This window comes from Crotalus tigris, unplaced genomic scaffold (assembly GCF_016545835.1).
Source record: "Crotalus tigris isolate CLP2741 ecotype Arizona unplaced genomic scaffold, ASM1654583v1 scf7180000018227.753833, whole genome shotgun sequence".
NCBI classification, from domain to species: Eukaryota; Metazoa; Chordata; class Lepidosauria; order Squamata; family Viperidae; genus Crotalus; species Crotalus tigris.
In genome coordinates this window covers 611,542-636,925 of record NW_024096893.1, presented here as the reverse complement: position 1 = coordinate 636,925, position 25,384 = coordinate 611,542, and the positions used below count along the sequence as shown (strand labels likewise).

The following is a 25,384-nucleotide window of genomic DNA, read 5'->3' as shown; positions in this document are numbered from 1 at the left end:
CTAGACTTCTAGTCCTGCCTTAAGCATGAAGTTAACTGCATGACCGTAGGCCAGTCCCTCTCTCACTTTAGGAATCCTAGGAAGAAGGCAAGGGGAAACCACTTCAGAATTTTTTTGCCAAGAATATTGCAAGGATTTGTCCAGTCAACTGCCAGGAATCAACACTGATACCAATCTACAGAGAGAGAGAGAGAAAGAGAGAGAGAGAGCAATCACTCACTGGCTGAGAAGTTGGCAAATATAAACTTTTGCTCAAAAGGGTTAGTACTATAGAACAGAGGTCCCCAACTTTTTGAGCACCAGGGACCAATTCTCGGGAGAGAGGTTTTTCCGCGGCCTTGGGGGGAGCATGGTTTTGTGTGCGCCTGCATCCCATGAATGGGGCTTTGCTTGTTTGTGTGGACCATGTGTGGCATGCAGCCGATCAGTACTGGTCCACGGCCCAGGGGTTGGGGACCCCTGCCGTAGAAAGTAGCTACCGCTGAGGGTTTTGATAGAGTCACCGGTGTGCCAAAACAAGCATAATGAGGGACAGGCTGACCCCTTCAGAGAAGTTTGGGTGTTGAACTGAAGATGCTCTGCTGTTAAAAGGTATTTTCTGAAATCAGAGCTGCTGCCCAAATAAAATATTCTCATGGGTATGCAGGTATGTTTTGTCTTGTTTCGGCTGGCTTTTAAGTGTTAAGGATTTGATAAAAGTGTGATAATGAACCCACACGCGTACGCACCCCCCCCCCAGACATGTTTCCATGCTTGCACCTGTAGGAGGAAAGAAGGAGCTGCCTTCGTTTCAGGGCGAAGGCAGATGCTCTTCTTTCTGGAACGGAGCCTCTGCTCCGAAGAGGCTCCGGGTCGCCCTCGGTCACCTCGAAAGGCCACCTTCGCTCCTCCCTCAGGCTCCGGCGGCGCCTCCTCTGTCCTGCCTCCTGCGACTCCCGCCTTATCTTCGCAGGACCGGTCGGTCGATGCCCGGGGACGGGCTCTGCATCCTGCCGGCCGGGTCCCACCGTCGCTGGGCGGATGCAGCCTTCCGTTGCCCCTGCCTCTACTGAGCCTTTAGCCATGTTGGACCCCGCAGGTAAGTGCAGACGGCCGAGCCCGGCGGGCCATTTCCTCGCGGCTTTGAGGTTTCGGGGCGCCCCCCCCCCGTTGCTTCTGACAGGTCAAACGATTTATGGGGCGAGGGCGTTAGCATGGGAGTTATTCCCTTTTGTGGTCGCTTACGTGAGATTTTACACACTGTGGACCCTTCCTTCCCCCTCTCCTCACCTCCCCCAGATCCAGCTACAGTTATGCAAAAACTATTCAAGGGTGTTCTCGGGTTCTTTTCCCGAAGCGAATTCACATGACCACGAAATGCGTGTTCAGAAGGTGAGCTGATTCACTTTAGCTTGCAAATATTTGAGGCAGTCCATTACCAGTAGTAAGGCTGCACTTTAAGTTCCGTTTCATTTTCAAGTAAACATTTTTATAAAAGGAAGTCTCATAAATCACACACACACCCATTACTTTCATACACCTCTCAAAACTTTATGCATTGTAATATGGTTTTATTTTTCTCCTCCATCTCAACTACTTCAGTATCCAATGGTTTAACTTTTGGAGTTGTCCCATTCGTTAGAGTTTGAGAAGTCTTGCTTATGAGCTCCCCTGCCAAAGATATATGCCTCTTTCCTTCTAGTCAAAGAAAGATCATGCCACCAGACTGTAACTTCTGTCATGAAAAGCCAGCACTATACATAAACCTCATCTCAAAATATCTATATAAAGAAAAATATGCTATCAAAGATCATTTCTTGTGGGTCCTCATGAAGCTTCGGATATCAGCTGCTTAGATAATTAAAAGTGTCTAGACATTGTGAAGAAACCTTGTTGGTTATTATAACCAATCAGTGTGTTGTATGATAAATTTGGGAAAGCTAGCTATTAGAACAGCTTTCAAGCTAAGATTTTCAGTACTTAGGGATTTTGCTTCTTTGCCATTTCAATAGTCCTTTATTGACTATTGTGAAATGGTTAAATGCCTGATTATTTAAGAAAAAAATATTCTGATCAGGTTTGAAAAACTTTCAGATTTCAGGCAACTTTTACAGTAAAAGCATAGTTCATATTTTTACCCATGTTCTCTCTCTCTCTCTCTCTCTCTCTCATCCTTCTATCATTTATTTATCTGTTTGTCTATCAGTCTTTTAATGAATCCATCTCTATCCTGGTGTCCATTTCCCTAAAGTTAGGTGAAGCCCCAGGTATATATTCAAGAGAAATGCATAGCATTCAGACAAAAAGCATGGGAATAGCCTTTTGAGTCATGTGTCAGCTATCTATGAATAGAGGCACAATGGCTTAGTGGCTTCATGACTAACACTGTGTGGTGGGATGAGCTTCTGTCACTCAGTTTGAAAGCTTGTTGTATGCAAGTAGATAAATAGGTACCACTTCAGTGGGGAGATGAGTTGGTGCACCGTGCAGGAAGTCAGATTCCTGCAGGCTCTGAACCTTCCCAGTTGTGGCATCAATTTGCAGGATGGCTTTGAGGAGAGAGGGGGCCTTGGATGACATTGCAGAAAGAGCCGCTCGTCTTTCTTTCTGGTGTGAAGCCAGCTCACCCTTCTATGATGCACCTTGGGAAGTGCATAAGTGTTTCCTACAGCAGAGCTGGTAACTTGGCAGCCAAACCACTACTCTGCAGTAGGCATTGTGCTCTCCTGGCTAATGTAACAATGCCATACAATATACAGACATCTAGCCCACAACATGCCTGATATCACAATTGTGGAAAAGAGAAAAGTCTGGTTCATTGATATTGCAATACCAGGTGATGTACGAATTGAGGAGAAACAGCTAGAAAAAAATAACAAAATATTGTGATTTGCAAATTGAAGTTCAGCAATTATGGAGGAAGAAATCAATGGTTGTACCAACAGTAATAGGAACCCTTGGAGCAATACCCAAAGGGCTGCCCAGATACATGCCGATATACTCAGATGCTACCATAACAACTCTTAGGTCTTTAGTTCGGACTTGACTGTTACATTTTTTACCAGTCGCAGACTGTGAATCAAATTGAAGATTAAATCTTTAATAATAGTAATAATGATGCCTAAGGATGTTGTATGAACTTCGTATATCCACGTCAGCACTATGTAGCAACAAGCAGGCCTGGAAATGAATAACTAAGGAAGCGGGTCTCAGCTCTGATTTAAATTAATTGAGCAAAAATTAAAATTACAGAACTAGAATTCTCATTAGGACTTCTGTTTACAAATAACATACACACACACACACATTCTAACATCTAACAGTCTTCCACACTCTTGCTTCTGGAAATGAAAGCCAGGTTGTACCTGACAGTGTTTACACAAGAATTTACATCTTGTGAATTCACTGACACCACTGAGTGCAAAGCACAGGAAGAAAGCACGTTCTTATCTAGACAGAATGGTGTTTTCAATAGACAGAATAAGAAATCACAATATTAAGAATTTCAGTATGATATAACCAAGAAATATTTGAATCTTATGCAGAATGCATCTTTGCTATTTGTTTAGTATTATCTCACACTATGTAGCATGTGTATTTCTATCAGAAAAAGCATCAGTGGGCAGTTCATAATTATTCACATTTTAGAAAGAAAAACATAACCGAGCTGCAGTTAACAACTTTAAAACCCATTTACAAGGAGTGAAGCTTCCTCCTTTTTTAAAATTGGAATTCCAAATAGATACAAGTAGTTCTCCACTGACAACCGTAATGAAGTCTGTCCATTACTGTCATACATTGTGACAGTCGCAAAGTGGGTTACCAACATAACCAGCCTGATTTTACAACCTTTTGTGTGGTGGGCATTAAACAAACCCACAGTCCAGGATGGGCTAATTTTGCTGAAAACCAGAAATAAATGCAGGTTTTTAGCAAAAACGTGATCGTGGACAGTGCAAACAACTGTAAATGTGGGCTGATTGTGCCCACAATGTGGTCACATGACTCTGGGGGGGCAGTGGCCATTGAAATTTTAATCTCAGGTCATAAATACCCAAGGGAGGTCCGCTGTAACTTCAAAGAATCACTAAATTTAGGACCACCTGCGGTTTGATCCTGCTTTATAGTTTTCCTTGTAGAATAAATAATCTTCCTAAAAGATTGTGTTGCATATTTACTATTTTATTGTACAAAGCCACTAGTAGATTTAATTACTTAAATTGCTTCATATTTAGTGAAATTTTATTTTCTTATTACTATGTTAGATAGCAATAAAATACGACCTACAATGTCTAACATTATTAGAATCTGAAAGAGAAAAGAACAGGCGTAAAGTATTCTCTCTGGAACGCCTCCAGTTAAATTCAGTCTTTAGTTAGATAATCTTTGTACAATTATCATTTACTGACAATAATGGAATTTCCTGCCAAATTACCTTAATTTTGAAATTAGGCATATGAAAATTGCTACCAGTGGTTTTCAGAGAACTTATTTCCAATGAAGTATTCTTTAAAATGGAGCATTATTCTGCTTGCAAGAGGGAGAAATGTGAGAAGAATTAGAAAGTTGTTATTGCAGAGTTGCACTATATATAAAATTATTTTCTGCTTCATAATATGTTAGATTTAAATGTTTACAGGTGGCAACATATGGGCAACTTAGTTGGGAAACTGCCTAGAAATACCAGGATTGTTGGCTAGGAAGCAAAAACAAATATTTAGGAGAAAACAATGGAAAACCATTTTGGATCATTGCCAATAAAACTACATTGACATGTGTGAAGTCATCAGGAGTCAAGGAGAACTTATTTTTAATATTCTCTTACAGTATAGGTAGTCCTCGACTTACGACCACAATTGAGCCCAAACTTTCTGTTGCTAAGTGAGACAGTTGTTAAGTGAATTTTGACCCATTTTATCACCTTTCTTGCCATAGTTATTAAGTGAATCACTGCAGTTGTTAATTTAGTAACACGGTTACTAAATTGACTTTGCTTGTCAGAAGTTTGCGAAAAGTGATCACATGATCCCAGGACACTTCAACTGTCATAAATATGAGTCAGTTGCCAAGCATCTGAATTTTGATCATGGGGATTCTGCAATGGTCATAAGTGTGAAAAGTGTTCATAAGTCACTTTTTTCAGTGCAGTTGTAACTTTGAATGGTCACTAAATGAACTGTTGTAAGTCAAGGACTACCTGTAATCTCACAATACCATTTGAATAATATGGTTGACATTTTTTCCTCAGTGATTATCTTATTGCTTTTTAGAAATAATAAGATTAGTAAAAATGAATGGAAAATATATTTGTATAAATTAAAGTTTTTTATTCAAATTTATTTATTCATGTCTGATTCTTGGATAACTAACAATCTCCCTGTTTCTAGACTGGTGTCCTAATTACCTCACCAAACTAACTCTTTATGGCTTTCCAAATATTAATTGTAGTTAATATTGTGAAGTGGTTACTGAATTAACACATCTACCACAAAGGGAATAAAAATCTTTCACATAAATTCTTTCTGTGAAAGTCATTTGTCTTTAGTCATTAAAAATATAGATGAGCACCTTGTTATTTTAAACTATTATTCAACCGTGTATTAATAAAACAATGAATTCCCAAAGCAATATTGTCATAGTGATATAGTATGATTATTAAATTATTGACAAAATCAAATTAGTGTTCTTTTACCTTAAAATTCAAGAAGCAAACAGGCATCATATACAAGAAACAATTCTATTACGTACATGCTTAAGAAACAAAGATCTCACATTTATACAGATTATTGTATTGAGGTTTGAAGCAGACCTGGTTATTAGTTTCTGCCCTTTGCATAAGTTGAGCGCATAATTAGAGGAAGTAATTTTTAAAAGAAAGTTTTATATCTCTTACAGCATGTTAGCCACCACATTTCATTTATAATAATTAATAATTTGGCAATAATAATTTGCTACCTTAGAAAATTCAGATGATGTGACTTTTTTACTGCCATATATTTCCTATTTAATGTGTAATATTGGTAAAAACAAAATTCTTTTAAAAACTCTGCTGCCCAGTTGTATCATTAGCAATTAAACTCCACTATTTTCAATGGAACTGACTTTGTTATGCCCCACTAGGATAGCCTTTTATAACACATCATCTACTTTTTGTATTTCATAATGTACACTTTAGGTATTTTATGTTTTTTTGCACATTTTGTGCATGTTTACAAAAGAAAATTAAGATTTGAATCTGATATGACAATATATGTCTGAACTGACCTGCCAAACTTTGCTGCTGGTCTATCTCTGTAACAGTCTCTGGGAATGCAGACTTAAGATGTAAGCACAAAATAACAAAGGAAAATAGAAGAAGCTGAATCTCATGGTACTTTAAGCTTTGCTCAAAACTCACTTTAGAGAAGTTGAGGTCTTGAGCAAAGAACCTTTGGATTGTTTTGTTGTGATCTTTATCACTGAGTTTAAATGTGTTTAAATTACCTTTTAATTGCGCTTTAATTTTGTGTGGGTGTCTGTATTTTGTTTTGTTTCTGCCTCATTGAGTGCTTTCTGTTGGTTGAAAGACAAGATATTGTATAAAAGGCAGCATTCAGAGACCTAAATTCAGTAGGAGCCCTTGTTTGAGGATGTGTTCCTAGCCACAAGCAAAGTGCAGAAAGAATGCTGCATAATTAAAAAACACAACATCCCATTAAAATAGACGTTCAAAACATAGTTGTCATGGATGACTAGTATGAACTTAGCCCCACTGTCAGTGAGTATTAGCAGACATTCATTGCCAATATAAGTATAAGCTAGAATGGTCGAGAAATATATGAGGATAGAACATCCTCACTTCTGTCTAAGCTGTATCTTCACTAGGAGGAAAAAAGAAGATATAAAGTTCCTTTGTCTCTTATACATGGAGACTCATTGAAATAACTATTAGCCAGATGAGGTAAGCCTTCACCTTATCCAGGGCTGTCACATGGAAGGGTCCTGGAAAAGTCAAGATTGCAGTCACAACTATGTGATTGAAACCCCACCCATAAAAATGGCAATATCTTTTATTGCATGCTGTGGCTGCCATCTTGAGTTTTTTCTGGCCTCACTGTTCATTCACCTCTACCGTCACCTCTCTCTCTCCATCTCCATCAGCTCAGAGGTGCAGAAAGAGGAATAGGTCTTCAAAGAGCATCAACAAAAGGAAAGGGAAGTTCTGATCGATCTTTTCTTTAAACTATCTCCTTCCATTTTTTTTCCCTGCAAGAAAAATGCCCAGCTTGCAAACGGAGGGAATCTGAAGCTAGTAAAATGTCCAGAAAGTAGAGGTTAGGTACATCCTGCTCATAGTTTTCCCCAGTGGCTTTGAAGCATGACACTTAGCTGGGTGTAATGTACACTTTTATCTTAATCTATGATATTTCCTATCTTTTCCTAGGAAGCTTAGAAGTGTACTGGTTGCCTAAATCTCTGTGTATTTTTTGCATTTGTAAGACAGCTGTGATGTGAGTTTCCTATATGGAAGTAATTCTACATAAAATTCCTCTTGTGTGAAATAACCCTGAGCATAAGGAATATCACGTTTCAGTTTCATTTTTTTTAATCTATACACATGAATACAAATCAGGCATGAAATCACCTGAGTTTGCATGGACATCTGGTGGGGAGAGGGTGTCAGATTGTCAAAAGCAGCATTGTTATGTTGTGATGAAAGCTTTGTCTCTTTGCTACTGGGGGGCATTGCAATTTTGCATAGCACCCCCCCAAAGGAGGAAACTTGCAGATGGAACTGGCACTGCTACTTTGCACTGCAGATTGTGTTGGCCTTGCCTTTCTCTGGTTTGGAGTTTGCTTTCCTCTCATAAACAGAGGTTTTTATCCCACTTTCGACCGGAAAAAAAATCTCAAAAAAGACCTGCAATCAAAGCAATTCAGAAAAGATAAGAAGAGGAAGATGCATTTGGGCTCATACTATACAAGAAGAAAGCTACAGATAGGTGCTGGATTTACTTTGGTGGTACTTCATCCATAGTAAGAGATCAGGTGCCCCAGCCTGTGGGAAATCAATAGTAAGGTATCAATGCAAATGTATAATAAACTTGAATTACTTCTATTCCAAGAAATCCATTATGCATTTATTGCAAAAGTCAATTGAGAATAAACAGGCCATTGACTATTTAACTCATTACCATAGGATGAACCATCTTTTCTTTCCATGTCTTTCAAAATTAGCAACAATTCATTACAACCTGTGATAGAAGATATTTTTTTGCTTATTTTTAAGAACTTGCAAACATACTTGTTTTATAATCATATAAAGCCAGTCTTCTGAATTATCATGGACTGAGAATCTTTGTGGATATAATCAAAATATGAATGTGAATATGAATGTGATAGTTTGCAGGGCAAGGTATTGATCTAGAGAGGAAAACGAAAGATCAGCTTTTGTTTTTCAGCAGTTATTTTATCTTTAACGTGTGAAGGATTTCACCTGAAATCTGAAGATTTTTTTTGCTTCAGAATTCAGCTTCAGTTTTCTCAGTCTTTTGAAGAGAATGCCATCTTTTGGTAATAGCATTAACTGAAAATCCTGTATGAGGGGAAGCATGCTAAAAACATCTAAGGAGATCTTTTCAGAATATAATATAACTCTTGTTTATCACCAGAATTCCTGCTTCTTCTTATGTGAAATGCAACTTTCATAAGAGCCTAACTAAATATTCCATGTAAATGTAGGCAGTAATTTTCTAATTCATAGAAAGGAAAAACAGGATATTTACAATAGGAAAACAGCAGTTGTAGGGAGTTAGCCTTTCTTAAGTTCTTTTCAGTCTTTCAAATAACCTAAACGAACCTGATAATGGTTTTATTACTTATACATCTATGGATTTCTAACAGTTTACTCATTTTTAATGACAAACATAGAGGGTTTAAAGGCCTTACCAGCCATAATTTTATTTAATGTGCCACCCCAGCTGTTTCTCCCCCAGTTTTAAAGAAAGAATGAAGACAAATTTAATCTGCACACCCAGATGTAATGCTTAAATGGCTTACTTTCACATTCTAAATACTAATACTCTGATAATAAGTATTTGAGAAGTAAGCCCTAGTGACACAGTGGGTCCTTTTTTCCAAAGAAAGTTTGCAAGTTTAAAATGTCAGAACAAATATTGTTATTTTTTAAAAATGTATTCTAATTCTTCTTAACAGTTAAAACTATGTTTACCTCAAGTATCTGAAAATTAACTCACTTATACAAAACCTGTAAAACACGCTTCCCCCCCCCATCCAACTATCTTGGGTTTTCCAAGTATCATCATATTTTAATTATTTCCAAATGAAAAGAATATTCAAAAAATATGTAAAAGTGTCTGTCCATCAAGACTCTGTCTATTTATCCATCAGCAGAATAAGTCTCAACAAACTGGACAAGAAAGGACTAAATTTCCTGGGGAGCAATAGAAAACTGAGTTTGAAAATTAGTAGGGTTAGGACTTGGTAGCTGTTCCTGGAAAGCCATTTCCCACTAGATCTGCATGGAAGACATAGTTGGGTAGTGGGTGCTAGTGGTTGCCTAACAAACATTCAAAGTACTGACAGACACCCCCCCCCCCCAAATTTGCTTACAACCATATTACACACACACACACACACACACACACACACACACACACACACACACAGTTGCAGAATCAGATTTGGGGTGCTTGGCAACCGGCTCACCTTTATGGCCAGTTGCAGCATTCTGCATTCACATGATGCAATTTCAGCTGCTTTCTGGCAAAAAGAACCCATAGGAATGCATTAACTCACTTTATGACTATGGCAACTTGTCACAAAAAGGTCATAAAATCAGGTCAAAAACAGGCCTCGACTTGTGACTGTTATGACTAACAATGGAAATTCCAGGCTCCATTATGGTTGTAAGTCGAATATCTGTACACACAGACGCAACACAATTACTTCACTACATAGAAGAAAATAGACACCTTCTAAGGCCACTGCTGATATTGGGGCTGGAAAGAATCCCAAAAACTATGCTATATATCCTTTCTTTCCCTTATTTTTAATGAAATGCTTTTTTAAAAATTAAAAATATGTCCTTGATTCACTATACGTAGAGCCTTCTATACATAGAGAAGAACAACAAAGATGATCGGGGGACTGGAAGCTAAAACATATAAAGAACATTTGCTGGAACTGGGTATGTCTAGTTTAATGAAGAGAAGGACGATGGGGGACATGATAGCAGTGTTCCAATATCTCAAGGATTGCCACAAAGGAGGGAGTCCCTCTATTCTCCAAAGCACCTGAAGGCAGGACAAGAAGCAACAGATGGAAACTAACCAAGGAGAGAAGCAACCTAGAACTAAGGAGAAATTTCCTGACAGTTAGAACAATTAATCAATGGAACAACTTGCCTCCAGAAATTGTGTATGCTCCAACAGTGGAAGTTTTTAAGAAGAGTTTTTAAGAACCATTTGTCTGAATGGTATAGGGTTTCCTGCCTAAGAAGGGGGTTGAACTAGAAGACCTTCAAGGTCCCTTCCAATTCTCTTCTCTTCTCTACTCTACTCTACTCTACTTATTCTATTCTATTCTATTCTATTCTATTCTATTCTATTCTATTCTATTCTATTCTATTCTAGTCCTTCTGTTTATGATCACTGGTAAAAAAAGCCTGTTTGTGATGTGAAATGCCTTAGAGGCTTCTCTCTTTCAGATAAAAAGCAGACTTAGAGGAATCATCTATCTTAGGAAATAAGGAAAATATTAGCTCACCTTTGGCATTATGACACTCTTCCAGTTTCTCTTCTGTATCATTTCAGAACAAAAAATAAGGGGGGGGGGATGAAACCACAGATACCTTATATCAGGGGTTCCCAACCTGTGGGCCATGGCCCACTACCAGGCTGCGGCCATTTGGCCACCAGCCATGTGAAGGGGTGGCCAGTGCATGTGCACATTTGCGCTAGCGCCACCCTGAGCATCCCACCGGCACTAGCACCACCCCATCCAGAGCGTCCCACCAGCACTAGCGCAACTCCGAGCATCCCGCCGGCACTAGCGCCACCCTGCCCCAAGCATCCCACCAGCACTAGTGCCACCCTGAGCATCCCACTGCCACTAGCGCCGCCCCTCCCCTGAGCATCCCTCTGGTGCTAGTGGCACTCTGAGCATCCCGCCGGTGCTAATGCCGCCCATAACATTCCGCCAGCGCTAGCGCCACCCCATTTGCAGCACTCATGCCCACACAGCCCCATTTGCACATGCAGTTGTGTGTGGCCGTTTGCACGTGCGCTTGCACGTGGCTCATTTGTGCACACGTGTGTGGGGTCATTTTTACATGCACGCACACGTGGCCCATTTGCACACGTGCACGTAGCGGTGTCTGCCTCCCTTTCCGGGCTGCCAAAACAAAAAGGTTGGAGACTTCTGCCTTATATTACACAAGGTGACCTGGAATAGAACTGTCCAAAGTCTGATTCTCAACATAATTTCAGAAGTCATTTAGGTTGGTTCAGGCTTAGGGCAAAATCGTTTTTCTGTTTTCCAGTAACTTCCTGATTGAGAAGGAAGAGGTCTAAGAAAGAAAGACAGAGAAGGTTGAGGAGGGAGGGAGAAATGAAAGGGATGACAAAGAAAGAATGATTTCACCCTGCTTAGCAGTGTCAAGTGGACAGCAAAATCAAGACTAGTAGCCAATATTATTGGATTGGAGTGCTTCATATTTATTTTGCATCAATTACACTACTTCACAATTTTGGGAACTTTCTGTGTACTTCAACCCCCAGAATTCCCCATTTGGTCTGTTGGGCAGCTCAGTAATTGTCTAGACCAGGGGTGTCAAACTGCCGGCCCGCGGGCTGGTTTCATCATACCGGAGCTGCACCCACCCCATTGCTGACAATGGCAAAAAAGCTTCGATACGTTGCGTGATGTCACGTGACGTTGCGAGTTTGACATGTCTGGTTTAGACTATCAAGTGAAGTCAGCCTTCAGCAGAAAAAAGCTTCCTAATCTAACGTCCTTTCTTGTAAGAACCTAATTTCAGAGATAAGATACTTATAATTAGAAGTTGCTGTTTCTAAGCTAAGACTGTCAAGAAGCTTGACATCAGGTTTCTTGTTAAGAGGATTGCATATGAATAAAACAGACTCACCTCTTCTTTTGAGATTAGTATATTTTTAATATGCATTTACAATGTGTGTTTTTTCACAGGGCACTTCACAAAAAGAAAGAAAACATCTCTTTGGTTCACAGTTGCCCTTTTGGTGGTGTCTGTTTTCATACTGACCATAGGCCTTGCAGCAACCACAAGAACTGAAAATGTAACTGTGGGAGGCTATTATCCAGGAATAATAGTAAGTCTGTCAATCCTGCATTTTAGTTTTTCCAGTATTTATATTGCATCAAATAAGGGACCAGAAATGTAAAAACGGTTTGGCTTGACTTATGACTTAGGATAGAAATTCTACTTCCAATTGTGGTCATATGTCAAAGACTATCTATATATCTGCCCTATGCAGGTTTTGTGCAATTTAACAATAAACCTAGTTCAACCAACCTAGTTTAACTTAATAGAAAGTGTGGATGTAGGTATGAAAGAGCCGAGACTCAGTTGAGTTATGGCACTGGACAGTAGAAAAACCTGAGTTCCAGTCCTGCTTCAGGCATGGAAGTCAGCTGGGTAACTTTAGCCTAGTCAACTTCTTTTAGACCTAAGAAAAAGAACTACACATTATTTCCAAACACGTTGCGTAGAACAGGGGTCCCCAACCTCTGGTCCGTGGACTGGCTTCAGGCCGCGGCATGCTAGCAACAGGGCCGCACAAACAAGCAAAGCCTCATCTGCATGATGCAGGCAGCGCACCCCCTCCGGTTCAAGGAAAACCCTCTCTCCACGGAACTGGTCCCTGGTGCCCTAAAGGTTGGGGGCCTCTGGCCTAGAAGACTGCATGTGGTTACCAGGAGCCATATCTGACTCAAAAAAAAAAAATAATAATAATGAAAAAAGCATTAAATAATGGGAATGTTCATCCCTTATATTGAAAACACTAATATGTAGTTTGGGCAAGATACAATGTATAGGACTTTATGGGAAACATGACTGGGAATGCTTCAGTTTTGACAGGCTCACCAATTAGAATGAATCTTGGGCTGGAACCTTGGCATGAGTTATCTCAGTGCCAAGTTCCCGAAATACACTCTAGGCAGGATTGCCCTTCAGGATGGATTGGAAGCAGCAGATGCTCAAAGCTGTTTGTGATTTATTGGACCCTTTCAAGGTATTGGTATGTGCCTAATAAGCAAAAATCATCAATATTTTAGGTGCTCTTTTGAGTGCCTGCTCTACTATTTTTTAGGCTAGGCACCCTCTTGTGAATCTGGAAGTGAGAATAATCCATGAAGGAATTCCTTAAAAAATAGTTTCCTCTGTGTCAGCATTCTGCCCATTATTTTCCTGTCCTGTACAGGACAGGCTCCATGTTTTGTGTATATGTGTGCATATATGTGCATGTGTGTTTTAGAGAGAAAATAAAAATAAGTTTCTTGACCCAACTATCTGATTTTGGTACTTTACTGTTGTTGTTGTTGTTAATTGCGAAATCGTGTCCGACCCATCGCGACCCCATGGACAACGTTCCTCCAGGTCTTCCTGTCCTCTACCATCTTCTGGAGTCCATTTAAGTTCTCACCTACTGCTTCAGTGACTCCATCCAGCCATCTCATTCTCTGTCGTCCCCTTCTTCTATTGCCCTCCATCTTTCCCAGCATCAGGCCCTTCTCCAGTGAGTCCTTCCTTCTCATTAGGTGGCCAAAGTATTTGAGTTTCAACTTCAGGATCTGGCCTTCTAAAGAGCAGTCAGGGTTGATCTCTTCTAGGACTGACCAGTTTGAACGCCTTGCAGTCCAAGGGACTCGCAGGAGTCTTCTCCAGCACCATAGTTCAAAGGCCTCAATTCTTTGGCGCTCAGCCTTTCTTATGGTCCAACTTTCACAGCCATATATTGCAACTGGGAAAATCATGGCCTGGACTATACGCACTTTTGTTGGCAGGGTGATGTCTCTGCTTTTTAGTATGCTGTCTAGATTTGCCATAGCTTTCCTCCCCAGGAGCAAGCGTCTTTTAATTTCTTGGCTGCAGTCCCCATCTGAGGTGATCTTGGAGCCCAAAAAAATAAAATCTGTCACTACCTCCATTTCTTCCCCATCTATTTGCCAGGAATTGAGCGGGCCGGATGCCATGATTTTGGTTTTCTTAATGTTGAGTTTCAAGCCAACTTTTGCACTCTCCTTCTTCACCTGCATCAAGAGGCTCTTTAGTTCCTCTTCACTTTCTGCCATTAGAGTGGTATCATCTGCATATCTTAGGTTGTTGATATTTCTCCCGGCAATCTTAATTCCAACTTTTGATTCATCTAGCCCTGCCTTTCTCATGATGTGCTCTGCATATAAGTTAAATAGGCAGGGCGACAGTATACAGCCTTGCCGGACTCCTTTTCCAATTTTGAACCAATCAGTGGTTCCGTGTTCGGTTCTCACTGTTGCTTCTTGACCCGCATATAGGTTTCTCAGGAGACAAATGAGATGGTCTGGTACTCCCATCTCTTTAAGAACTTGCCACAATTTGTTGTGATCCACACAATCAAAGGCTTTTGCATAGTCAATGAAGCAGAAGTAGATGTTTTTCTGGAACTCCCTAGCTTTCTCCATGATCCAGCGTATGTTGGCAATTTGATCTCTAGTTCCTCTGCCTCTTCGAAATCCTGCCTGTACTTCTGGTAGTTCTCGATCCACATACTGCTGGAGTCTAGCTTGTAGGATTTTAAGCATAACTTTACTAGCATGTGAAATGAGTGCAATGGTGCGATAGTTTGAACATTCTTTGGCATTGCCTTTCTTTGGAATTGGAATGTAAACTGACCTTTTCCAATCCTGTGGCCACTGTTGAGTTTTCCAAATTTGCTGGCAGATTGAGCGTAGCACTTTTACTGCATCGTCTTTTAAGATTTTGAATAGCTCAGCTGGAATACTGTCACCTCCACTAGCTTTGTTGTTGCTCAGCTTTCCTAAGGCCCATTTCACTTCACATTCTAGGATGTCTGGCTTGAAGTCAGTGACCATCTCATTGTGGTTATCTGGGACGTTAAGCTCATTCTTCTATAGTTCTTCTGTGTAGTTTTGCCATCTCTTCTTAATCTCTTCTGCCTCTGTTGGGCCCCTGCCATTTTGATCCTTTATCATGCCCATCTTTGCATGAAACATTCCCTTCATATCTCCAATTTTCTTGAAGAGATCTCTGGTCCTCCCTATTCTGTTGTTTTCTTCTATTTCTTTGCACTGTTCACTTAAGAAGGCATTCTTATTTCTTCTAGCTACTCTCTGGAATTCTGCACTCAATTGGGTCTATCTTTCTCTTTCTCCTTTGACTTTCCCTTCCCTTCTTTCCTCAGCTATTTGCAAAGCTTCCTCAGAAAGCCATTTTGCTTTCTTGCATTTCTTTTTCTTTGGGATGGTTTTAGTTGCTACCTCTTGTACAATATTACAAACTTCCATCCATAGTTCTTCAGGCACTCTGTCTATCAGATCTAATTCCTTAAATCTATTTGTCACCTCTACTGTATATTCATCAGGGATACGATTTAGTTCATACCTGAGTGGCCTAGTGCTTTTCCCTACTTTTTTCAATTTAAGCCTAAATTTTGCAACGAGAAGCTCATGATTTGAGCCACAGTCAGCTCCTGGTCTTGTTTTTACTGACTGTATAGAGCTTCTCCATCTTTGGCTGCAGAGCACATAGTCAATCTGATTTCTATGTTGACCGTCTGGTGATGTCCATGTGTAGAGCCGTCTCTTGGGTTGTTGGAAAAGAGTGTTTGTTATGACCATCGTATTCTCTTGACAAAATTCTATCAGCCTGTGCCCTGCTTCATTTTGTACTCCAAGGCCAAACTTGCCTGTTATTCTGGTTATCTTTTGGCTTCCTACCTTAGCATTCCAATCCCCCATGATGATAAGGACATCACTTTTTGGTGTTAATTCTATAAGGTGCTGTAGGGCTTCATAGAACCGGTCAATTTCATCCTCTTCAGCACCAGTGGTTGGGGCATAGATTTGGACTATTGTGATATTGAATGGTTTGCCTTGGATTCAAATTGAGATCATTCTGTCATTTTGGGGATTGTATCCCATTATTGCTTTTCCTATTCTTTTATTGACTATGAAGGCTACTCCATTTCTTCTGAGGGATTCTTGCCCACAGTAGTATACCTGATGGTCATCTGAGTTAAATTCACACATTCCTGTCCATTTTAGTTCGCTGATTCCTAAGATGTTGATGTTCAGTCTTGTCATCTCTTTTTTGACTAGGTCTAGCTTGCCTTGATTCATGGATTTTACATTCCAGGTTCCTATGGAGAAAAAATCTTTACAGCATCGGACTTTCCTTTCACCACCAGATATATCCACAGCTGAGCGTCCTTTCGGCTTTGGCCCAGTCGCTTCATTCTTTCTGGCGCTACTAGTACTAGCCCTCTGCTCTTCCCCAGTAGCATATTGGACACCTGCCGACCTGAGGGGCTCATCTTCCAGTGTCATATCTTTTTTCCTTTTAGTACTGTCCATGGGGTTTTCATGGCAAAGATACTGGAGTGGTTTGCCATTTCCTTCTCCAGTGGATCACATTTTGTCAGAACTCTCTGCTATAACCTGTCCATCTTGGGTGGTCCTGCACAGCATAGCTTATAGCTTCATTGAGTTACACAAGCCCCTTCGCCACAACAAGGCAGTAATCCATAAAGGGGTTACTGTTCAATTACATCTACCTATTCCGTGTTTTCTTTTGTAAGAGTTAGAATTAGGGTTAGAACATCTGTGCAATGTCACTGTGTTTGCCCATTCTGCTTAAGAGGATTTGGGTCACTGAGCCAAGGCTACATGTCATTTCCTCCTGGCAGCAGGTTGTCTTCAGAGCAACTAATTTTATTAGTGATGGAAGGAGTTGCTGTGTTCATGCCATGTGGCTCAGAATAGCTTCCCTGCTAGGCATGGCTCTTCTGTGATCTTGGTAGAAGGACCTCTGAAGTCCACTGCTAGATTCTAGTATTACCCACTAGCAGTGGTTGTGTTGATAAATACCACCACTATCTGTTGACTGCGATTCTGATTGTCCTGAGTGGGTTTCAGGCTGCACTAGTATTGTTCTAGAAGTATCATCAAAACTCCACACAAAATGGCACAGCTAACATGAGCCATATGGTCCAAAATAGAGTGTTCTTCCACTGTCGCCCAAGCAATATGTTACAAAGAAGAAGGCCAGCTACTGTGAAAGAATCATGAAGAATCTCACTGTCAAGCTGACCCATGAGATCTGCTGCAACTAAACAAGGAAATATTGTTGCATAGCATGGACCATTATAGAGAAGAAGTGCTCAGAATGACCATAGACCCCAGCATTTAAATCCCCAATTGGCACAGAAAGTTTGGTTATTCTTAATTTTGTTATCCATAGATTTCTGCTATAAATAGAAGCCCTGTTAGTAACAAGGCCTATCTGCTGAATGAATAAAAATAACGTATTTTGTTCATGGTCCAGTTCTTTGTTTTCAATTCTATTTCTTGAAGAAAGGCTTTTTCTTTATCTCCTTTCTTTTCCTAAATTACAATTGTTTCTCACCATACTTATTATACATAGTTGGAGATGGATGGACGGACAGACAGACAGACAGACTTAACTGAACCCATTTAAGTTATAAGGAAACGCCTTTTATAAATAATTAAGCTAATCCATCTTGTGTGTTTCCTAGAAGCTTGTTACACTCTTGATAAACTTTTTAATTGCAAACTGTTATTTTTCTTTTATGAAGGGTCTTATAGATAATACTGTACGTGTGAGGTAGGTTCTCAATTTATCTGGAATGGCACTTCATTTTCTGCTTTTCTGCTTATTTAAAATTAATGTCATTTTATAAATGTAGCTAACTTGTCCTGTTTTTTGTGGATTTGCTTCTTGCCATAGCTTGGTTTTGGATCCTTCCTAGGGATTATTGGTATCCATCTGGTAGAGAATCGAAAGCAAATGGTAAGCAAATAATAAACAGTGCAATTTAAAAATCAGAACATTGATTTGATGATCTGTTTTTCATTCCGTTTCTCTCAACATATAAGAATAAAATAAAGCACTCAAGATAAGCACTACTCATTAAAGTCTTCTTTAGAGCTTAATTTTATTATTGTCTATTTTATTCATGTTTCTTTTATGAGACATAAATCTAAAGTTCAACTTGATACAGCATATTCTGATTTACAATTCATCCAACACTTTTCTCCTTGTTTGATCCCAGACCTGAACACTTGGCGCTATTTAACAAAATGAAATTCAGTGGTGAAAAAAGTAAGGTTCGACATTTAGGCAAGAAAAACCAAATGCACAGGTATAGTATAGGGGGTAATAATAATAGTAAAGTTGGAAGGGATCTTGGAGGTCATCTAGTCCAACCCCCTGCTCAGGCAGGAAACCCTATACCATTTTGGACAAATGGCTGTCTAGTCTCTTCTTAAAAACCTCCAATGTTGGAGCATTTACCGCTTCTGGAGGCAGGTTGTTCCACTGGTTAATTGTTCTAACTGTCAGGAAGTTTCTCCTTAGTTCTAGGTTGCTTCTCTCATTGCTTAGTTTCTACCCGTTGCTTCTTGTCCTGCCTTCAGGGTACCTTGCTCAATAGTAGTAACTATGAGAGGGACCTCAGAGTCCTAGTCGACAATCACCTAAATATGAGCCATCAGTGTGCTGCAGTTGCCAAAAAAGCCAACACAGTGCTAGGCTGCATTAATAAAGGAATAGAATCAAGATCATGTGAAGTGTTAATACCACTTTACAATGCCTTGGTAAGGCCACACTTGAAATATTGCATCCAGTTTTGGTCACCACAATGTAGAAAAGATGTTGAGACTCTAGAAAGAGTGTAGAGAAGAACAACAAAGACGATTAGGGGACTGGAGGCTAAAACATACAAGGAACGGTTGCTGGAATTGGGTATGTCTAGTTTAATGAGGAGAAGGACGAGGGGGGACATGATAGCAGTGTTCCAATATTTCAGGGGTTGCCACAAAGAAGAGGGAGTCAAGCTATTCTCCAAAACACCTGAAGGCAGGACAAGAAGCAACAGATGGAAACTAATCAAGGAGAGAAGCAACCTAGAACTAAGGAGAAATTTCCTGACAGTTAGAACAATTAATCAATGGAACAACTTGCCTCCAGAAGCTGTAAATGCTCCAACACTGGAAGTTTTTAAGAAGAGACTGGATAGCCATTTGTCCGAAATAGTGTAGGGTTTTCTGCCTGAGCAGGGGGTTTGACTAAATGACCTCCAAGGTCCCTTACAACTTTATTGTTGTTGTTGTTGCTGCTGCTGCTGCTGCTGCTGCTGTTGTTGTTGTTGTTGTTGTTGTTATTATTATTATTATTATTATTATTATTATTATTATTATTATCTAATGTGAAAAGTTCTCTGCTCCAAAGTTATTAACAGTCCTAGCTGGAAGTCATTAATAGACAACAATTTAACTTTCTTGGCTAGGTATTTAATTGTCTTGATTACGAGGCATGATTTCATATGTCTAATTTCTTTTAAAAACTGAGTTTAAGCCCTCACTTTATTTTGTGATAGTGAAATCCATTTGTTAACACACAGAGTCATTGGGGGTTGGGTGCTATGCAAATTAATAAATTATAATAATGCTAATGCTGTTTCTTTCTTCTAGCTTCTTCTCACTAGATTCCATTTGTATAATAACCTGGGGTTCTACAACTATGAGGGAGAGTTAGGGTTCTACTACCTTTGTTGCCTGTTGAAATAGGAAATTGGGCTTTGTACACATCATATTATATAATTAATTCCTAGAATACTTGTATGCTCTGAACATGCAGAGCATCTTTCGAAGTCAGTGTTGTGATGGTTAAATCAATATGCAATGGGAAAGGGAAGGATGTGGTTTTTTATAAGTAGCAACATGTTAAATGGTCCAATTCTTGGGACAGTCTTAATTCAGCTTGAGAACAGAATCTGATAGACTGATAGTCCAATTAGGCTAGGAAAGTGGTCTGCATAATAGCATGAGCTACTTGCTGTAAGACTAAGTGCAAATTTCACAGTTAATAATAGACATTTTTTTTCCTTCCAAAATCCTGTACTTTTTTTTGCTTTAATTTTGCCTGAAGAGTACCAATGATTTAAAAACTTGCATACCATTGTATGATGGGATATAGCTGCATTTGATAAAGATCTATCTGTTGAAAAGGTTGCTTTGATACAGGTGAAAATGGAATATATAAGAAGAAATGGCAGCATTATCCTGGAGTATTGACGCTTTTCATAAATGGAAGATTGGAGGACTTATACCTTCCTGTCTTTGCTGTCATTAAACGATGCCCATGCAATTACACAATTTTCATTATACCATTTTTAAGGTGCACATGCAATTTTATTCTGCCAGATGTAATATTTGGTAGGTGAATCTCATTAGTTTTCCTAACCTAAAACATTTGATGGGCAATATGATATATCAAAATTGCTAAGAGTGTACAGTTTGGAGAACCAAGACATGGTCCTTAATTATTGGTCTGATTTAAGCTAAAGAAGTAAGTTTTAGAAAGTTAAATATGATGGTTCAAGATCACTACAGATAATTTAATGTTTGTTATTTTTAAGTCTCTTCCAAGTGAAAGAGATAACTTTGGGGACACTTTTTATTGTGGCCCTTCTCAGCTCAACAAGACCCAGTTCGATGAAAGATTGGGAAGATCCTCAAGGTTTTCTTTCAGCTACTGGAGAATGAGCCACTGTAGAAAGTAGGGAAGATTATCTTTTTTTTTTTTTAATGAAAGTTTTTTATTTTTTCCATATAAACATTATAAAAAAAAAAGTATACAATACAATTTTAAGATAAAATAAACATTATTACGACCTGCGCACTCCCCCCAGGCCGCGTCCACCCTCTCTTAAAACATTCCCTACTTCCCTCCTCCTTCTCACCTCCCATCCTATTCTCTTCCCCTCCCCTTCTCCTCTCACTACCCTACTTCCTCTCTACACTTGCCCACCTCTCATTCCTATCAAACCCATGAACGCAGCATAAGGGGGGTGCCCAGGCCGCACCCCTATAAGCAACCATTATCTATATTACACTTATCCCCCCACATTTCCTCCCTCCCACCCCGAACCCCCCTCCCTTCACTTCCCAGAGCAGAATACAGGGTTAATAATTAAAAGAATTTATAATAATAAGAAAAAAGAAAAAAAAGAAAAAAATAATAAAAAAGAGAAAAAAAATATCATACTTAACCTTTAACTCCAATAGCCTATAAGACAATTATCTGTATTATTTACTATAATATTCATTCATAAAGTAAATGAAACTTTTTAGTTCCATACTTTTTCTGAATATATTCTATCCATCTTCTCCATACAGTAATATATCTTTCTTGTGTATGATCCTTTAAATAGGCAGAAATTTTTGCCATCTCTGCAAAACTAGATACTTTAAATACCCATTCTTCTAAAGTAGGCAAAGAATCTTTCTTCCAATATAAACCTATTAATAACCTTGCGGCAGTTAATAAATTCAACATCAAAATAGTTTCTTTATCATTTAAATCCACAAAGATACCCAATAAAAATAGTTGAGGAGTAAACTTTATCTTCCTTCTAAAAATCTTTTGAATGTTCCACCAAATCATAATCCATAGGTAGGTGAATCTCATTAGTTTTCCTAACCTAAAACATTTGATGGGCAATATGATATATCAAAATTGCTAAGAGTGTACAGTTTGGAGAACCAAGACATGGTCCTTAATTATTGGTCTGATTTAAGCTAAAGAAGTAAGTTTTAGAAAGTTAAATATGATGGTTCAAGATCACTACAGATAATTTAATGTTTGTTATTTTTAAGTCTCTTCCAAGTGAAAGAGATAACTTTGGGGACACTTTTTATTGTGGCCCTTCTCAGCTCAACAAGACCCAGTTCGATGAAAGATTGGGAAGATCCTCAAGGTTTTCTTTCAGCTACTGGAGAATGAGCCACTGTAGAAAGTAGGGAAGATTATCTTGATGAAGATATCTAAATTCTGTTTTTAAGATAACAAGGGGGTCAAGCATTTTCTATGTCTAGAACATCTGGATTGGGATTTCTCAACCTTGACAGCTTTAAGATATGTGCACTTCAACTTCCAGAATTTCCCAGCCAGCCTTGTATTATATGACGAGGGCAATCTGAGAGTGAGAGTTATGTTGGCTGAGAAATTCTGGGAGTTGAAGTTGATATATCTTAAAGTTGACAAGTTTGAGAAACACTGGTCTAGATTATGTTAGGAAGTGGCTGAGACAGAACTTCCCTAATTCAATGAACAACAAGAAGGAGCAACAGGTGCAATACAATCAGACATTCCAGATTCTATTATAATCAATCTCAATAAAAGTAGCATTAGCCTTCCTGTGGAGTTGATCTCTTGATCTGAGCTAACCAGTGGGGCTGACTGCCAATCAACATTACTACATCATTACTCTGTTTAACCTACCTCATTAAGTTTATATGAGAATATAATAAGAAGAGAGTCACTATGTGTAGTCCCTTATGCTACTAGAATAAGACAATATATTCATGTGTTGGGCCATACCATTTACCACAAAAAATTAAGGGGAGCTTAAGGAAATGTCCATGTGGGGGAAGGGGGGCAGCTGAGAAAAATGAAAGAAATTCTTATCAAATTTGTAAATAACAATACAGGCCAAGACAGACAATATTCTAGAAGACAGAAGCACAATTCAGAATATTCATGATTTCAGTGGATTATAGATTAAGAGGCAGAACCATTGTGTTGGCAAAACATTAAATTCTGCAAAAAAAAGTTCAGTCCTGAGCCAGGTTATCATAATCCCAGGTATTATTCAGGCAAAAAGGGAACAGATGCATAACAGGCACAAACCAGGTTCAACTGGGCTGAGCAACAAGCACTGATTTCTTCTAGGTTCGACATGTTGGATTTTCCCCACAAGATCAGGGGCTTGTATTACACAACAAGGCTAGTTATAAATTCAGTCTACATATTAACAGAGGGCTGATGGCACAGGTGACATGCTTCAGCCAGTACATTGTCCTTCTAAGTTTGAAATTCTTCATTTGTAGAGTATTTTAAAATGCAATATTAAATATATTTGCAGTGTCAAGTAATGCAGCAAACTGGCATACAGGTAGTTCTTATAGCCATAACCAAGCCCAAAATTTCTCTTGTTAAGTGAGACATTTGTTAAGTGAGTTTTGCCCCATTTTACAACCTTTCTTGTCACAGTTGTTTAGTGAATCACTACAGTTGCTAAGCTACAGTAGTAACACAGCTGAAAGTGAATCTGGCTTCCCCATTGACTTTGCTTGTCAGAAGGTCGCAAAAAGTTATCACATGACTTTGGGACACAATAACAATCTTAAGTATGAACCAGTTGCCAAGCATCTGAATTTTGATCACATGATCATGAGGATGCTTCAAAGGTCGTAACTGTAACTGCGACCGTAACTGTGATGGTCATAAGTTACTTTTTTCAGTGCCACTGTAACTTTGAACTGACACTAAATGAACTGTTGTAAATTGAGGACTACCTGTAATCTAAAGTTGTAAGCAAAATATATATATATAATTGATAAGCTGTTGCCAAGCTTTTTTTTCCCATAGCTGTTAACACCAAGCATACACTTCTCGTGATGCTAGTAAATGATAAACAAATATGTACATTTGAGTAGGGGCCGTAAGATTATCTGGGACACTACACATCCTCTTCATGACCTGTTCTCCTTGTTACCTTCTGGGAGGAAGCTTCATGGTATCTGTAACAGAACTTCCAGATTCAGCCATAGTTTTATTCAATATGTCAACGCTGCAAATATTGTATATTCTTGCTTTTGACAATATGCAGAATTGTCTGGTAATTATGGGGTTAATACAGAGCAGAAAAGGGGTTGGGGGTAAAGCCTGGGAAAGAAAGAGGAAGAAAACATTTGACCTTCACACTAATTGGATAATGTGAGATATGACCGCTAATTTAGGGAGGGAACATGCTGATAATTTAACTGCTCAGAGGAAGAGAACTTAGATCCTAGCATCCCTCTGTTGTGCCTGTGCCGACATTTTGATTCAATAAAAGACTTTTAGGAAAATAAATGCCTGGAAGTTCTTGAAATGTTTCATTAGCCGGAACCATAGGAGGGTGGGTCTATACATATGTTGTATATAGTATGTTTAGGTGTGTGTCATGTATGTGTTTCACTTTGAGAGCGGGCAATTAAATTTCCTTTTTGATGTGTGCCATTGTGCCCACAGTAAAAAAATGACAATAAAGGTTATCTTATCTTATCTTATAGGCCAGTTTTTCTCCACCTTGGCAATGTGAAAATGTGTTGACTTGGCTGCCTAGGTCCTTACATCTTTAAGCTGCCAGTGTTGAACACTGTTAAGAACTGTGAGAAATAGTAGAACTCCTATTTTGTTTTTGACAATTCAAGATACTTGGTTTATTAATATATCCAGTTTAGCATTTTTCCAATATGGAAAGCTGGATTCAGAAATTAGTAACATTGTTGCCTTAACATAGCAACTATTTTTTTCAGGGTAGCTCAAATAGGAGAGTAAATTAATAGTTTCCTCCTGATCTTTAAATTTTATAGGAAGGAAGTGTTCCAAATGTTTTAATCTTGAGTGTACTGCAATCACTCTTTGAATCCCAAAATCAGAGTTGCTTAATCATCGTCAATGAGTAAAGTTGACCTTTCTTTGATCCTTCTTTTAACAACCATTTAAGTTGATTCTCTTTCTTTTTTTCTTTCAATGCCATTTTTAAATATATTGGGCTAGTTAACTTTGCTGAAATATCTTTAAGTTATTTTTTTAGAATTCACTTGAATAATCAACTTTTTGCATAATTTTTTGTCCCTCTGGACGATCAGAATGCGTTGAGGCTTTTCAGAAAAAAATAATTAAATTTCCTCCTCCACAAGAGGTGAAGTTGCAGCTAGGTAATTACAAAGCTTTTTCTCATTAGAAATCCATTGTAATCATCCTAAGTGCTGCAGCTCAAATAGATATAAATGAATAATGAACATCCAGTACCTGTGATATAATCGTATCCTGTAATGAGACATTTCTTGAGTGAAGTCTCAATTACACCCAGGCTCTTATCGTGGCACCAACCTTTGGAGAGAATAGAGTATAAATTGTATGTCTTGGTGCCTATTGCAATGATAAGCTGCCTTAATAGCTGCAGAGGGGCAACCAGGCAAGACACGATGTATTTGGTTGTATGCTGCATATGTGGAGGCGGCATTTCAGTACCCTTGGTTCTCTAAAAGACAGGGCAAAATAGTACAGTAC

General features: G+C 38.9%; 1 protein-coding gene across 3 annotated transcripts in view; it reads left to right on the top strand.

Moving 5' to 3' along the window:
- The first annotated feature begins 768 nt into the window (after positions 1–768).
- The window catches only part of TMEM255B (transmembrane protein 255B), a 59,865-nt gene continuing 35,249 nt past the window's right edge, over positions 769–25,384 (top strand). For 2 of the 3 annotated variants that reach the window (XM_039349138.1, XM_039349137.1), the window contains exons 1-3: positions 769–1,078; positions 12,187–12,329; positions 17,987–18,049. In XM_039349138.1, the coding sequence (XP_039205072.1) occupies positions 1,021–1,078; positions 12,187–12,329; positions 17,987–18,049 (264 nt within the window). In that variant the 5' untranslated portion in view covers positions 769–1,020. The remainder of the gene's footprint in view (positions 1,079–12,186; positions 12,330–17,986; positions 18,050–25,384) is intronic. The other variant, XM_039349139.1, reaches the window with a different exon arrangement.